Genomic DNA, 16,115 nt, shown 5'->3' on the forward strand with positions numbered 1-16,115 from the left:
GGCCTACTTCCCTAAAACTGTGGCAAAAATAACAAAAAAAAAATCTTTTAATCATTTAGAGAAGAAACATGTTCATGTTATGAAACATAAATGCTATTGTGTCAATATTGTCTGTGGACAGTAGATTTATATAAAAGCAGGGTAATGCTGAAGCAGGTTGCTGGTTGAGGTGCAGGTATTGTATGTAGCCTAATGGTTAATGATTAGTTTCTGTATTGTTAAATCTGCTACTTCTATGTCTATTTTTCCATGCGATAGGGATGTAAATTTCCTTCGCTGTAAACATCCAGAAGTGCGCATATACTTCACAGATTACGGTAGCAGCCGCAGCCCGTCGGCGTGCAGACAACACACAGTCCGTCCGGCCTCTGCTCCACTCCAGGCGGCGTCTCATGATTCATTCAGCCGAGCACAGACTCTAGAGGACGGGCTAGACAACGGACACGCTTCTGAGCCGAGGAATCAAGAGGCTGGGGGGTCCAAACTCAGAGGAGCAAGTGTCCCACTGAAAGGCAGAAGTAGCTCTCTCGTCATGGCGGACGTCGGAGAGGTTTTGATGTCGGTTTTGTCCACGATCCGGGTCCCGAAGCCCGGGGACCGCGTCCACAAAGACGAATGCGCCTTGTCATTTTCCTCGCCGGTGAGCCATCTTCCCTTTACAAACCGTAACGTCGGCTCATAAACAGTGTTGTTTCATCCTCCCTCCCTCTCACTACCTCTAGGTTTTTACCCAATGTGACGTTATGTCAACGCAGTTTCTACTTTAACCTGCCGGGCTTCCTACATTTTCCTGTTTTCATCTAACTGGCAGGCTAGCATCAAGCTAAGCTAATAGTGCACTGTAATGGAAACTTAGCTTGTTAGCTAGCTACCCCTGTGTAACTGGGTGTGCTGTCAAACTAGTGGTCTTTATGGTCACAACTGTTGCAGGACTGGTCATGCTCGTAAACATAACTTAGCCCATAATTTCTCAGCAGACCTTTCTTGAGGATTTAGATGAGAGTTAAAAAAAACAAAAAAAACAATGCTAGGATGAATTGCAAGCAGCGTTAGCAGGCTGGTTGGGGAGCTAGTTGGCTAAAATGCAGCAGCTGATGCTGTTGCAAATTTAAGACGCATACAGTGTCCCCAACTTCAAGTTTCAGGTGTTGTGTCACGATAGGTAGACATGAGGACAGGTTGTAACATTGGATGTTGCTTGTCTCTTCTGTACAGGAAAGTGAAGGAGGCCTGTATCTGTGCATGAACAGTTTCCTGGGCTTTGGGGGTCAGTATGTGGACAGGCACAATGCTCGCACTGGTCAGAGGGCTTACCTGCACATCACCCGGACTCGTAAGGATAAGGTAGATATTCATGTTTATTCTCTAATGTACTTTCCTCAAGACCGTGATCATTTCCTCCTTTCAAATTAATGTTATATGATATTATCGGCACCATATCTTTCCATACCCAGTGAATAAATCTCAACTCCCACTGATATCCCATGTTATTCTCTCAGAAGGAAGATGACAACAACTCTGGATCTGGACACCCACCTAAGAAAAAGCCCACCAGACTGGCCATAGGTGCTTATATGAAAGAGTATAATATATACACACACTTGGATCCAACAGTCCTTTTTTTTAAGGCTGACTTGTTTCTCCTCCCTTCTTGTCTCTGTTTTTTCCAGGGATTGAAGGAGGTTTTGATGTGGATCTGGACCAGTACGAAGAGGAAATCAAGGTTGTCATTTTACCTGACAGACAGGAGGTGACATCAGAGGACCTTACTACCATGCCTGACGTTGTCAGAGAGCGGGTGAGATATCATTTGTTACCTGGCAAGAGAAATGTTATATGATTTTACAAGTTAATTACTTTTCCTGGCTACGGTTACTTTCATAGTACCAAACATCAGATTGTGATAAAATAAAGGACAGTAAAAAAAATGTATTGGTTGTGCCCCTTAGTACAGGTACAAAGCACAGAGTCATGCTGCATACAAAGGCATCGTCACAGATCTTTGACATTTTATAGGAATATCTCTTATACTTAAACATAAGGTATGTTCAGAGGTTTCATCTTGAGCTGTTAGGCTGGTCTAATTTTTTCCTGTTTTTTTTATTTTATTTTCCACCCCTTAAGGTGTCTCTGTCTATGGCCGGTATCATGGCAGCTGACTCAGTGTCTCATACCTTACAAGTTCAACAATGGGACGGCGAGGTGAGACAGGAGTCCAGGCATGCCGCTGACCTTAAACAGCTTGACAACGGAGTCAAAATCCCTCCCAGGTGAGACTTGACTTGTCAGGTACTCCTAAAATCAATATCAGTAAAGTGTTAGCTTAGCTTATTTAGATTAGTGACTTCATGAACAGAGCTGCTCCTGTGTTTCACTCACAGTGGCTAAAAGTCATAGGGGACGTACATAACTGTAATACTATTATTACACTACTTTATGAATGCTGTTGTGTCTTTTATGGTAGTAATAGCTGTTAAATTCTATAAGATCATCCATGAAGGATTTATCATACTTTTCTTTTCTCCACTTCAGTGGCTGGAGGTGTGAGGTGTGTGACCTCCAGGAGAATATTTGGATGAACCTGACGGACGGCAAAGTGCTGTGTGGTCGCAGGTACTTTGACGGGTCTGGAGGCAACAACCACGCCCTTCTTCACTTCCAAGAGACAGGATACCCACTTGCTGTCAAACTTGGGACCATCACTCCTGATGGAGCCGGTAAGCAAACAGCATGACCTTTGTTTCCTGTGGTAAAAATGTTAAATATCAAGAACATAATAGGTTAACTCCACTGAGTCTTCATTATTGGATATTGATTACCTTTAAAGAGTATGCCCATTTGTCTAGTGATTAGTGAACTTGATCGCCACCACTGTTTTGTATTTCCAGATGTGTATTCCTACGATGAGGATGACATGGTGCTGGATTCCAAGTTACCAGAGCACCTATCTCACTTTGGCATTGACATGATGACCATGGAGAAGGTGAGTTCTCCTGTTTCTGCTGTCATGAGTGGAAGAAAACCTTGTCTTTGTTTTCTGTCTCACTGAATCTGGCATTTTCCCCCCACTGGTTTACTGTGTGGAATCGGATCAAGTTCTCTTAGACAGATGTACTGGTCTGGCCTCGCTTTACAATCGGAGCATTATAAATTTACTCCGACATAATGGATTTTTTCCCCCTGTTGGCAGACATCCAAACAGTTATGGCTGGATTTGCCTCATAGAACAGGCAATGATTACTTTTTATTACTAAGGGGTCAGTAATTCAGCTGCATTGTTGGAGAACCAATTGCACTTAAAAAATTAACATCATAAAATTCTGTCAGTAACTAGTCAACTTTCTTGATTATTGTCTTCTTGCCAGCACACTGTCAATGTATGCGTACACGATGTATTGTTATACTGCTATGACTGATGCATTATGTTAATACAGTCGTATCTCTCCTTGTGTGCTTGACTTTAATGGCATACCCATCACCATATCCACCTACTTTCTCCCAGTTACAGATATTTCCCTCCGAACCTGTTTCGTCTTTGATTTCCTGCTGCCATTCATTTCTGTGCCACCTGCTTTCCCCCTTATGCAGAGCGCAGGCTATTACAGTTGTCAAGTGTGGTCTCTTTACCGCTCGCTGTGTACTGAATTGTTGCCTCTTGTTGTGCTAATGTATTGCCGCACGCACTTAATGATGTAGCACAGACAGGGGGTGGAGGAATTGGGCGACAGTGGAGCAGAAGACAAAGTACAGCACTTAGCCAAGTGATGATGGGTTTCGTCGTTCGTTGCTCGTCTGCCTGCTGTCATTACTTCTGTATATAGGCTAATTTTCCTTTCTCAGAACTTTATGTGCGAAAGCTGCAGCACAGAATTTCATTTGCATCCTTCCCTCCCCCTTTCCCTTCGGACTGTTTTCAGACTGAGCGGACGATGACAGAGCTGGAGATTGCTGTGAACCAGCGTGTAGGGGAGTGGGAGGTGATCCAGGAGTCGGGCACCACCCTCCGTCCCATGTATGGCCCCGGCTTGACGGGGATGAAAAACCTGGGCAACAGCTGCTACCTCAACTCTGTCATGCAAGTGCTCTTCACCGTTCCAGACTTCCAGAGCAAGTCAGTACCCTGTTTTTTTTTTTTCATTGCTTCGTTCGTCCACTTGTCCCTTTCATCTGTTGTGTTGATCATCCCTCTTTCAGTGGTAAAGAACAGTGTTGGTTCTTATGGCAGGCAATGGAAACACTGTCATCATGTTCATCATTACAGCAGTAGAGCTGAATGTGTTGTTGCTCATTTCTTGGATATTCCTTTTAAACATTTCAATCCAGCAGAAGTATAGAATAGTGATTCAGTGTCATACCGGTTTTGTGTTGCTTCTCTCCAGGTATGTTTCTAACATCGACAAGATCATTGACGACGCTCCAAGTGACCCCACCCAGGACTTCAAAACCCAAGTGTGAGTCTCCATCCATAATGCCCTGTTGTTACATGTGACCAATTCTTGCATTAGCATTGGATGTCTGCTGTCACCCCATTGTGGTTTGACAGGAAGAATCATGTTATGTCAAATGGGTTTTTTTATATTATGTATATTAGTAGGATTTAGACATTTTATATTGGCCTTGAGTCATTTTTCCTCTATTGTGTTTGAGTAGAAAAGACCTTTTCTTCTATTGTGTCTCATATAAACTGACAGAGCCCTTTCTCCTTTTAGTCTGGTACAGTCTACTTTGTCTGTGTAATTTGACTTGTCATTGAAATTTAATGTTGCATAACGACCAGCAGGGGAAGTTCAGTAATGTACTTTACACAGTAGTTTTATGTTTTAATGAAATCTGGTAGATGTGTATGTAGCTTGGTTATAAACAGTCTTTGCTGTTGATGCTGTCCAAAAACTTTTTCTTATTCCCACCAGAGGTAACAAGTCTTCTCTCTTATAAGACATCCCACCATGTTATATATAATCCAGGAATACAACTAGGCCTTCGCCCAAATCCTCCTCCTGTGTGAGACTCTGGTATATTGTTGGATGTGCAGTGATGTCAGCTTTGTTTGTTTATCGCAGAGCCAAGCTCGGCTACGGTCTGTTGTCAGGAGAGTATTCCAAACCAGCACAAGACCCTGGAGATGAAAACGGTGCATCTGAACCCAGGGTAAGAGGAAGTGATCAGTCACAGCGGATTTACAACGTCTTAGTTTTCACTGATATCCGTGACACGTCTTGGGATTTACTCTCAGGAGAGAGTGAGAATGCAGTCGACCTAATATTAGCTCTCACCATTGACACATCAGACTGTTCACACTTTGTTTGCAGGGAGACCAATCTGGCATAGCACCACGAATGTTTAAAGCACTTGTTGGGCGGGGCCACCCAGAGTTCTCCACCAATCGACAACAGGATGCCCAGGAGTTTTTATTGCACTTCATAAACATGGTGGAGGTAAAGTAACACTACACCTCTGCTTCTCTGGTCTTTCCCTGGTGTTTCTCTTGTATCATTATTCACTTTTTATACTGTTTACCCACAGAGAAACTGTCGCTCTGGACCCAACCCATCTGAAGCCTTCAGGTTCCTTGTGGAGGAGAGGATTGTGTGTCAGCAATCACAGAAAGCCAAGTACACGCAGCGGGTAGATTACATTGTTCAGCTGCCTGTGCCCATGGACCAGGCCACCAACACAGGTGAAGGGCTGACGGGGACAGGATACACTCTCTAGGTCACATATGATTATTTATGTCCACCACATGATGGCACACGAAGGCTAGTTCACATCACCAACCTGTGCCAGGTGGCAGCAATGAAAAGTAAAAACATATTTCTTAATGTATGTAGACTTTCTATTTTTACTGAAGAATCACATGTTTTATTATTTAGTCTAGAAATGAATTTGCTGTATTTTATCTCATGTTGATATCAGTGGCAGCTCTTTCAAAGAGGGGAATCTCATTTCGGCCTATTTGTTAAGATTTGTCCGAACCCCCCCCGCCCCAAATGAACTCGCCTTAGAGTTGAATGTGTTAAGTCAATGAAATGTATACACAGCAGTACATATTTGATTTATTTTGACATTTTAGAGGAAGCAGAACCTCCTTTGCAGTCTGCGAGCAATCACCTCTGGTCAATATATATTTTTAAACAACTTTGTGTTTGATGTCTTGCGTTGTGTTTTCACATTGAACTTGGTGTGCAAGTTTTCAGAAAAAAAAGTTTCTTATCAATTCATATATTTCTGCAACAGAGGAGCTCCAGGAGGCAGAGCGCCGACGTGAGGAGGGAGACTCATCATCCCCGACAGTGCGTGCACAAATCCCCTTCACAGCCTGCATGGCGGCCCTCAGCGAACCAGAGGTCCTGACAGACTTCTGGAGCTCTGCAGTGCAGTCCAAGACTACTGCTACCAAGTATGAAGAGAGACTCTCTGACACGACTGAAAGAGATTGAGATTGCAACAGTTCTTAAGATGTATTTATCAATATCTCCTTTTGTCTCATCTTGTCAGAACAACCCGCTTCGCCTCTTTCCCAGACTACCTGGTTATCCAGATTAAGAAGTTTACTTTTGGCCTTGACTGGGTGCCCAAGAAACTGGGTGAGCAAGACATATTGTTATATTTTTTTGTTGCAGAGATGGATATTTAGAGATTTTCTCACTACAGATCAATGAGTGTAATTCCTGACATGAGCTCACTGTTATTTGTTAGTGTTTATACTGTTGACAAATCACTGTATGTACTGGAGCACTTTTTGCACGAGTCCTCATAAATAACCGCTCTACATAAGTGTGAATAATCTGAGCGATAGCACTGGTGCTCAAAGCTACATGAAATGGTTGAACTGAAATCAGCAACATTTGTCTCAAGAAATTTAAATTGAATAATCTGCCATTGAATTGCCGCACCCTAAAGGAAAATTGGCCCATTGCCATAATCCCTATAGTTTTAGGAGTACAGGTTCGACCTTTAATTGTCGGTGCAAGCTATTTTTAGAACGGTGGAGCAGAGCGGCGAGCTGCTCAGGGCTATGCTATGGAGGCTAATGGGGATTTCTTGGTTTCCCTCATCAAACTCATCAAATACACAATCCAACAACTCCAAAAAGCTCTTGTGGACAAGTTGTGACCTGCACATTCACCACGCTATGAGATAATAACAGAACGGTACGAGACCGAGTTGTTTTCGAGGCAAATGCAGAGACTGCTTGCTGAAAAACTGCCCCCGACGGGAACGTGCATCAGCGGTTTTGCATGAATTTACCTCTAAAACAACTCTGTCTCGTAACGTTCCGTTATTATCTCATAGCGTGATGAATGTACAGGTCACAACTTGTCTACAAGAGCTTTTGGGAGTTTTTGGATTGTGTATTTGATGAGTTTGATGAAGGAAACCAAGAAATCCCATTAGCCTCCGTAGCGCGGCTCTGCTCCACCTTTCTAAAAATAGCTTGCACCGACAATTGAAGGTAACAAACTTACTGCTATGACTATAGGGATTATGGCGACTATCCCTTTAACACGTATACAGTTGAGGTGTCAGGCTGGGTCTTTATTCTCACAAGCCCAAATCTTCTGGGTGTGTTTAGTGTTGAGATGAAAATTAACATACTTTGATTGGGCTTTTTCCTATTTCCATTTACTCACACATATTTTATTTATGAACTCTGGCATCAATAGTCATGCATTTTTTAAGAGTCAACAAACGTCTGAACCGCAGTTTTGAGCACTATATGATTTTTGACTCCGTGCAGACGTGAGTATCGATGTTCCTGATACTCTGGACCTGAGCGCGCTACGTGCAACCGGCCAGCAGCCAGGGGAGGAGCTTCTACCAGAGGTGGCCCCGCCCCCACTCATGACCCCAGACGTGGAGGTTAAAGGTATCCTGGGTTCCCATGGCAACGAGGAGGACGACTCGCTCTACTCCCCACTGCTGTGTCAGTCTGTCTGTCATTTCTGCACTTTTTCTCCTTCCTCTGTGACGCTCCTATTTGTTCACCCTGGTTTCCTCCTTTTTCTTCTTTTCTGCCTTTTCTGTTTTCACAAGTCCTTCTGTTGCCTTATTATTTGTTTATGTGAAGTGATTTGAGTTCTGTTTGAAACGAAAGACGTCCATTTTTAATTGTTCTGTTTTTCCAGTGTATGAGTTGATGTTTCTGTATTTATTTATGCCATTGTTATTTTTATTAATTTCTTTTAAACCTTTGTTAATATCAAGGAAATTCTCAGGGAACAGAAAAACAACAAGAACAGAAATGTTTTTCATTATGTAAATATTTCCACAAAGCACATCCAAGTAATTCAACTCTTTCCTTTTAACAAAATCTCAGCTCCAGTCCTTGACGACTCCACTGTGTCCCAGTTATGTGAAATGGGATTCCCACTGGAGGCCTGCAGGAAAGCGGTGTACTACACTGGGAACACTGGAATCGATGCCGCCATGAATTGGATCATGGGCCATATGGACGACCCAGGTGTGTGGAGCACTAGGCATTCACCAGAACGCATCATCATCAGTCTGACTGCGTCTCTCAGTCCTCATGTTGTCCCCTTTTTGATTGGCTACAGACTTCTCAGCCCCCTTGGTGTTGCCAGGCTGCAGCTCCGTGACCACTCCCACTGAAAGCCTTTCTGAGGAACACCTGGCAACCATCGTCTCCATGGGCTTCAGCCGAGACCAAGCAACCAAAGCACTTCGAGCCACGGTTAGTATCGAATTCCTTCCAGCTAGAGGCGAGGATTTGACTAATTTCACAGGCCACTAGGCTAAAAGTATAACTTTGCCAATACAAGCACAGCTGCCTCTTTTAATTCAAACAGCAATGTAGCCAAGTTTCAGTCATTCTTGGAGACAACTACACAGAGGTTGTTCTTGTGCCCCTGTGTTACTAGCAGGGTTTCACTGAAGTTACATTAAGCTAAGCCAACTGATGGGACTTAGATATAGTGTCTGTATGTCATGTCATACTTTTATGTCCAAATGGAACAGCCAGATATTCTTTTAAGAAGTGAGAAATAGAAGAACTGAGTATATTGTGTTATGGGACAAAGCTTTTAGGTTTAGTGGTCCAGTGGCTTTTCAGGCCTTTGTTATGAGAGAGACGGTAAGAGAGTGATACGAAATCAGAGGAGAGAGTTGAGGGATGAGATGCTGCAAAGGGTTCGGGCTGCTTCAGTCGGCACTGAGCCCATGTGTTAAGCGCTCTACAACATGAGCTGCTGGAGCGCCCTCAATTTAAGTTAGTTATGTAGGCCTTTTTTTTTTTTTACCAGTAGACCTTGGTCATAACATTTAGAAAAATAGTTGCCACTTATTTGTCGGCATGTTATTTGTTGGCTTGTTTCTTGTTTTGCACAAGAGAACTAGTTGAGCGAAGCGTTGCAGGTGTGAGTGTGGGTGAACCTCTAACCTCCAGCCCAGAAGAGGAAGGTGGATGCGTTTTTTCTCAGCTGAAGTGTTAGTTTCACTCTGTGGTTTTTATTTTCTCTGCTTCTCGTTGAAAAAATTACCCTGTTGACTACGGTTGCTAACAGTACCTACTATGTCATGAAACACCTGCTCCTTCTGGGAATGAACGCTCATAGTGTTTTGAATTCTTTGTTAAGTATCAAGACCCAACTATTGCATTATGTTGGGTTGGAAATTAGTACCATCCATTCAGTGCATTGTGCTGTGTTTCTACAATCCTGTGGTCAGTCTCTGAAGAAATGTAATCAGCCGTCTTTGGCCTTCTGATTTATAAAATATTGAATCAGATCAGATCGGACCACAACCTCCATTTGCATGTATTACTCTTACCTGGTGTTCATCTCTCAGAGTAACGTCCTGGACCGGGCAGTGGACTGGATCTTCTCCCACCTGGATGACCTGGAGTCGATGGATGTGTCTGAGGGAGGTCGCTCAGCTGCAGAGAGCGAGGGCAGGGAGCCTCCTCCCGGGCCTCGTGTCAGAGACGGACCAGGCAGTGAGTACTCGCACAGTAGTTCCAGAGATGGGATCAAAAACATGACATGTGGACAGCAGCAATACCATCTACTATTCAAAATGTTATTTTCTCCACCTTATCTTTTTTTGATTTCATTTCATAAGTATATTCTAATTATAATCAAACTCACGTTTTGTCTCCTTTTATCCAGAGTATGAGCTGTTTGCATTCATCAGCCACATGGGGACAAGCACAATGTGCGGCCACTACGTCTGTCACATCAAGAAGGATCAGCAGTGAGTCTTTATACCTGCACTTGTTTCTAGCTTCAAGTCGTGTCATGTTGTATGTTAAGGTCAAATGCATTTAAATATCAGATCAAGGATACCGTATACGCTTTCTGTTCGCTAAGCTCCTCGTTCAGCCATGATCGCAGGGGAAATGTCTGCAACTGATAATATTGTGAAGCAGCAGCTGGTTCTATGGTGGCCCAGCAGGGGGCACTATACTCCAGCTCTGGTCGCAGCTGCTGATGTGAACATTAAATGTCAACCTTCCATATAACCTACCAAGTGGTTTATGAAGAAAATATTTTTTTATTTATTTGTTTTGACAATAGAAATAAATAATCGCATCTGGTTTAGTGGACCCCTGTGATCACAGGAATGGGCCATAATATCTTCTAATGTTATGCAGTTAATTATTTGGTGAAAGCAAGTGTTATCAAACTGCTCTTCGTGACCAGTGTGTCCTCTCTGCTTCTCAGGTGGGTCATCTTCAACGATCAGAAGGTGTGTGCTTCAGAGAAACCTCCCAAAGACTTGGGATACCTCTACTTCTATCGGAGAGTGGCCGAATGAGAGGGAGGAGCTTTTCACTTGGGGTGAAGGAAGAAAAACGTGGATGCCACCACAAACATGCATTGATAAACTGCACCCCAACAAGCTCTTACAAAAAAACCCTAGCACGCTTCACAACTGACAAACGTGTAAATAAATCTCTCAGATTGCATATATACACAGTGAAATTGATTGGTGCAGATGTGTACAGATGAGGGGTGGGGGGTGTCTTTTGATCCACTGATTCTGTTATTTACCAAGACAAATTTTTACTGAGTAAAACTGAGAACCACTTCGGTTCACAATCGGTTAAAGGGTTTGTTCGAGGTTTTATTCAGCAAATATTTTTGGATAATTCAGAAAACCTGCCTCACAAAAACAAGCCCTGGGACTTTACTAACTAAGTCTGTTCACTCCTTATTAATAGGTTTACATAAATTTCACCAGTTATCCATGCCCTGATTATTGATTTCTACTGCCAACAGTAGCCACTGCCCCTCCTCATCAGATCAGTTCTGTCCTTACTGAAGTTGGGCATCACCCACCTTTTGCAGTGAGGAACTAAAAACAGTTCAACATTCACCATAAGTGGAAATGTCAAAAAAAGAGAAAAAAGTCAAACGATAAATAACAGTTCAAATGTGTGTCACAAAAGGAAATAAAAAAAAAAAAGTCAAAACACCAAATCAACTTGTTTTTTGTTTAAAAAAAAAAAAAAAAGTTTGGTGAGGGTGATACCTGGGTGATTTATTTGTTTTATTCCGTTTTTATTTTGCAAAATCCTTTGTTACTTCTGCTGTGACAAATAAAGAATTGTCTTTCTGTCATACTGTCGCCGTTTGATGAGTATTTTTTTTTTCCACTGGATTACTGGAAATAAATGATGACCTGGCCATATCTTAGTGGGATCAATATACCAGGCTTGTCTAGTTTTGGTTATTTTGAAATGAAGCAGCTCTAAGCCACTGCACCAAAGCTTTCCTCAACTACAAAATCCTAGACCTAGTTTTCAAGAAAGCACTAGGCAAAGCCCTCAGAGTTGGGGTTTGCATTGGCGTACAAGTTTCCAAAGAGCAAGCAGGTTTCTCTTCAGATCTCTTCCGCTTTCTACAGTCTTTGCATCCTTGCTCTCATGGTTTTTATGAAGTGAAGCACAAGAGAGGATGAGGAAAGATTTCAGCCTCCTTTAACACGCAAAAGTCACAGCATTGCCTCAAAATTAAGGTAAGATGTCAAACTGAACTATAATATCAAGTTTTATATTGTTAAATTAAATTAATGGTTTTATTGTGAGCATCCTGAAGCTATTTTCGCTTTGTTCGTACTGAAGTTCAACTTGACGGATGCAGCAATTTCACATTCTGCTTATAGTGTATCTTTATAGGCCTTTAGTGTGTAAATATGATTGTAGGGGTTAAAGATGTATTTACTTTACATCTATTGCTCGGCCACTGATGTGAAGTATAAAATGTTAAAAATTGTAGATTGTAATTATTGTGTGTATACACACAATAATTCTATTTTGGCCACTTAAGATACATCAAAATATATACCTAAAGTAGCCAAAATAGAAAGATATAACTTGTGCCTTTAAAATGAGAAATTGTTTAAACAAATTGAAATATTTCACCCTCCTGAAATTCATTCTTGATCCTCTGAAAATTATGAAACGCTTCGAAGAATGCAGAGAGAGAGAGAGACAGGTTGTTGGACACTTTGTCAAATTGAATCCAAGAATTTCTTAGATTCAGTTTCCCTTTTGGTAAAAAAACATGATTTTTTTAAAAGCAATAATTCTGTGGTGCTACCTTTTTATTTTTTAATGCACGATCACATACATTTAGAACGGGTGTATGGTGAAACACCTTGACGTGGATTGTTAATACTATTAATTTAAGTCAAAAGAGGCAAAACACATGATGGAATTTTCCCACTGATTTGTTTTTAGCTTTTTTTTATCCCTTATAAATGCACATCTACAATAATTTTGAACATTTCTTAAACAAGAGATAGAAGGAGGAAGGAAGTAGAGCGTTGGCTTGGTGGTTGGGGATCACATGTTCCTCAGTGTGATGTTCATTTCAAACAGAAGCTATGTGTGGTATTTCTATGAAGTGCTTTCACTCCAATAAGCTACTGTGTTAAGGCTGAACATTAATGTTTTAGTCTTGATAGAAATGCCCTTTTTTATTTTTATAGATCAGTCATTTGAATGGAGACCATCGTGTGGTTGGGCTTTGGTAAGTTCTGCCTCTTTTTTAAAACAGAAAGTTAATGAGTTTCTTTTCACATAGAGCTAAATATGTCTCTTATATTTACAAGACTGCAGTAAAAGCTGCAGTTGTATGCAAAGAGTACAAAGAGTTTGTGGTGTCCTGTGATCATGATACTAAATGTGTGTGTGTCCATGAATGTGTTTGTCTCTCAGTGCTGGCTGCACTCCCTGCTACAGGCGAAGTGATCTTCACAAAGCCAGGGTTAGGGGTGAAGGTCGACTTGAGTTGTACGATCGCCGACAGCAAAAAAGACCAAGGATGGTATCATGGAAGTGACAAGAACCTGATTACTTATGTTTACTCGAAGTCTGGCGCCGCTCGCAAAGGTAGTCATGAAATCACATGATAGCACAAAGTATGACTTTATAATCAACATTGTTGTTGTTCATTTACATTACATGTACTCTCTGCCTATAGGTACTGCTGCCGTACAGGCAAGGTCAAGGGTGTTGCATGATGGCAAACTTTCAATCTCTTCAGTGATGAGAGAAGATGCTGGAGAGTTCACTTGTGAAGTAGATAAAAAGTCTGAAAAGCACACTCTTCTTGTGGTCTCAGGTAGGCAACACAACCAAAGAAAACTGTATGAATAAAATACTGTAGCACAGGGGTTTACCTCATGAAGAGTTGTTACAGTTGTTGATTAGAAAAACGAAAGTGCACAGTGAATACTTGTGGGCCTGATGGGAATCATTGTACGGTTTGAGATGTTTGAAGAACTGAACACGAGAAATAATTCAGATCAGTTTGGATCTGAGCAAAACGTTTACCATGATAACTCAATTTTACTGATAAGAAAAAAATGTTACCTTTGAGGAATTGATTGAAAAAAAAGAGAGCAAAATTTAGGCCTTATATATCTGTTGTCTCATCCTGTGTCAGTTTCAGCTACCTCCCCTGACGAGTTCCAGGTGGGCGGCACAGCCAGGCTCGACTGTGAGGTTAAAGGTGTGGAACAAGGCCTCACAGTGAAATGGAAGAGTCCAGATGGAGGAACACACGAGGGGACGCATGAGCTCAAGCCTGTAGCTCTCTCACATGCAGGGACCTGGACATGTACAGTCTCCTACAACAGTCAGACGCACAGTGAGCAACTAGTTGTCAAAGTTAAAGGTATACAACACTTTAGCTTCATCCCAAGACTCTGCCTGTGCTTCTTAGCACTACTAAAGCTATCCATGTGGTCAATGGAAAAACAATAAGATGTACTGTATTTTTGCTTCCAGAGCCTCCTCCTCCTACAACACCAACAACGACCCAAGGCTCAAAGTCCAACCCTAAACGGCCATCCTGCCCCAACTGTGCGAATCAGTAGTGTTTTTTTTGTGAACACCTTTTGACTATGATCTTTGTTACTCAACGTGATCCTTCACTGGACACATCATTGGCTCTTTATCTTTGCTTTCTTCAAATTGCTGTCTTTACCCAACCAGGTGATGGCCCTATGTCTTGGTTTGGTCAACTCAGCTGGTGGATGTGGACCGCAATTGGAGGTGGCTGCTTGTTTGTGGTTCTCCTGGTGGTGTTTGTCATTGTGTTGTGCAAGAGGATCAGAAGAAACAAGGTTGGTGACAAAAATCATCACAGTATTCTTCATGTGAAGGAGCATGGCTTTCTGGACCAAACAAAACACATATAATATGTTTTTTATTCAACTATAGAGGATGAAGAAAAGACAGCTGAGACCCAAGCAGTACTGCCAGTGTAACCGGTAAATGTTCTTAACTTGCTTCTATCTAATAGTAACAAAAATCCCCCTCTCTCCTCTCCCCAGTAATCTCTGCTCACTTTACATTTTATATTAATGCCTGTTTGACCTTCATTTTTTGCTGTGCCTTTTACCGAGCACTTCATTATTGTGTCGTAATTAGTGTGAAAACTTCTCCTCTCTCCTCTCTTTATCGCAGACCAACAGCTGCAAGAAAACCACAGCAAGGACGTAAGAAAGGGAAGCCATCAGCCCTCCCTCTGCAACCAGCATAAGGAGTGACGTGAAAGGCAGATTGAAGAAGGGAGAGACGGGGAGAAAGAAAGAGAAGAATAAAAGGGAGGGAGGGAGGGAGGGAAGAGGAGATGGAGATAAAGAAAAAAAGGAGAGCAAGTGAAAGAGAACCACAGTGTGAATATGGGATGAATGTAAATGGGCTTTTAAATGCTCTTGATGAAAATAAAGTAAACATCAAATGTAATGATGTGGGCACTTTGAGCCTTTTCAATAAATATAACCTGTGAACTGAATGCAAATAGGTCCTTCCACAGCAACAGTCTGTAATTATTTTCCACATTAATGTAGCTAGTAAGCCTAGTATATGAAGCACTGTCAGCCTCCTACTGTTTTGCATCTGTTTTGCATTTTAAATACCATTAAACCAATTTAGATACATGTTCTTCCTTGTGTTTCTGTGCATATGATAGATTTATACTTTGTCTTTATTTCTGTATGTTGTTAATGAAAAGATTGGTGTACTGCATTGAAATGTAATGTCTCATCTTCTTTTCTTCAGTCAATAAACTGTAATGATACCCAACTGCAAACCTAATTTCTATCTTTGTATAATAGACCTGGGGAACTTGTGTCCGTAATGAAATCACACACAGAAAAGCTGACGACGCAGTGTCAATCCCCTGTGTTTAGGTAATTTCAGAACAATGCAGAACGGGCAAACTCCACCATTAGCAACTGAAATCACTATATAGAGGTAATTACAAGTCATACAGACACTGAATGGCTAATTCAAGAATATATGCCAACTCTAAGCACCATCAAAGGGGATTTAAAATAATAAAAGTGTTAAGGATTATAACTTTTATGGCATTGTTCAACATAATTTCAATCATTATCTTTTCTCTTTTGTGCCATTATATGCTTTGAAGCGTACGAGCATCAGTTCCAAAGAGGAGCGTATACCCCGCAACTGGTGCAGTACAAGTCAGGTGTTGATACCAGTGTGTCCTACATATAATGACATACAGGCGCACAACAAAACACCTGTTTCATACAGTACACCAAGACCACCAACGACATACATATTCATACAGATTTAGGAGTGAAATAGCAATGTGATGTTGATTATGAGTTTACCAAAT

The 16,115-nt window shown here is 41.7% G+C and overlaps 2 protein-coding genes across 4 annotated transcripts; both read left to right on the forward strand.

The window, feature by feature from the left end:
• Positions 1-362: 362 nt before the first annotated feature.
• usp5 (ubiquitin specific peptidase 5 (isopeptidase T)) lies at positions 363-11,579 on the forward strand. 2 transcript variants are annotated; one of them, XM_085801510.1, is made up of 20 exons: positions 363-640; positions 1,216-1,344; positions 1,500-1,566; positions 1,671-1,798; positions 2,125-2,270; positions 2,533-2,717; positions 2,889-2,983; positions 3,918-4,111; positions 4,380-4,451; positions 5,061-5,148; positions 5,310-5,435; positions 5,524-5,677; positions 6,235-6,397; positions 6,496-6,584; positions 7,739-7,924; positions 8,318-8,461; positions 8,556-8,692; positions 9,805-9,952; positions 10,125-10,209; positions 10,680-11,579. In XM_085801510.1, exons 1-20 carry the CDS (start codon positions 533-535, stop codon positions 10,771-10,773), a joined length of 2,538 nt encoding a protein of 845 aa, XP_085657636.1. In that variant the 5' UTR covers positions 363-532; the 3' UTR covers positions 10,774-11,579. The 2 variants fall into 2 exon arrangements, with proteins under 2 accessions (XP_085657636.1, XP_085657637.1); XM_085801511.1 differs by having other exon boundaries at positions 7,739-7,867.
• A 287-nt stretch (positions 11,580-11,866) lies between these two features.
• cd4-2.2 (CD4-2 molecule, tandem duplicate 2) lies at positions 11,867-15,646 on the forward strand. Of its 2 annotated transcripts, XM_085803322.1 has the most exons (9): positions 11,867-11,976; positions 12,952-12,992; positions 13,181-13,354; positions 13,446-13,586; positions 13,911-14,141; positions 14,255-14,329; positions 14,462-14,592; positions 14,690-14,739; positions 14,936-15,646. In XM_085803322.1, the coding sequence occupies exons 2-9, from the start codon at positions 12,965-12,967 to the stop codon at positions 15,009-15,011; spliced, it is 906 nt and encodes a 301-aa protein (XP_085659448.1). In that variant the 5' UTR covers positions 11,867-11,976; positions 12,952-12,964; the 3' UTR covers positions 15,012-15,646. The 2 variants fall into 2 exon arrangements, with proteins under 2 accessions (XP_085659448.1, XP_085659449.1); XM_085803323.1 differs by lacking the exon at positions 11,867-11,976 and having other exon boundaries at positions 12,871-12,992.
• The last annotated feature ends 469 nt before the right edge of the window (positions 15,647-16,115 follow it).

The sequence above is a fragment of the Trachurus japonicus genome, chromosome 16 (assembly GCF_045865225.1).
Source record: "Trachurus japonicus isolate A0001 chromosome 16, Traja_1.0".
NCBI lineage: Eukaryota > Metazoa > Chordata > Actinopteri > Carangiformes > Carangidae > Trachurus > Trachurus japonicus.

Excerpts from the sequence above, each read along its gene's own strand:
- cd4-2.2 (XM_085803322.1), top strand. The coding sequence starts at position 12,965 with ATGGAGACCATCGTGTGGTTGGGCTTTG. Across the intron at positions 12,993-13,180 it reads CATCGTGTGGTTGGGCTTTG|TGCTGGCTGCACTCCCTGCT; the intron begins GTAAGTTCTGCC and ends TTTGTCTCTCAG. Across the intron at positions 14,593-14,689 it reads AGAGGATCAGAAGAAACAAG|AGGATGAAGAAAAGACAGCT; the intron begins GTTGGTGACAAA and ends ATTCAACTATAG.
- usp5 (XM_085801510.1), top strand. The coding sequence starts at position 533 with ATGGCGGACGTCGGAGAGGTTTTGATGTCGGTTTTGTCCACGATCCGG. Across the intron at positions 1,799-2,124 it reads CTGACGTTGTCAGAGAGCGG|GTGTCTCTGTCTATGGCCGG; the intron begins GTGAGATATCAT and ends CCACCCCTTAAG. Across the intron at positions 2,271-2,532 it reads GGAGTCAAAATCCCTCCCAG|TGGCTGGAGGTGTGAGGTGT; the intron begins GTGAGACTTGAC and ends TCTCCACTTCAG.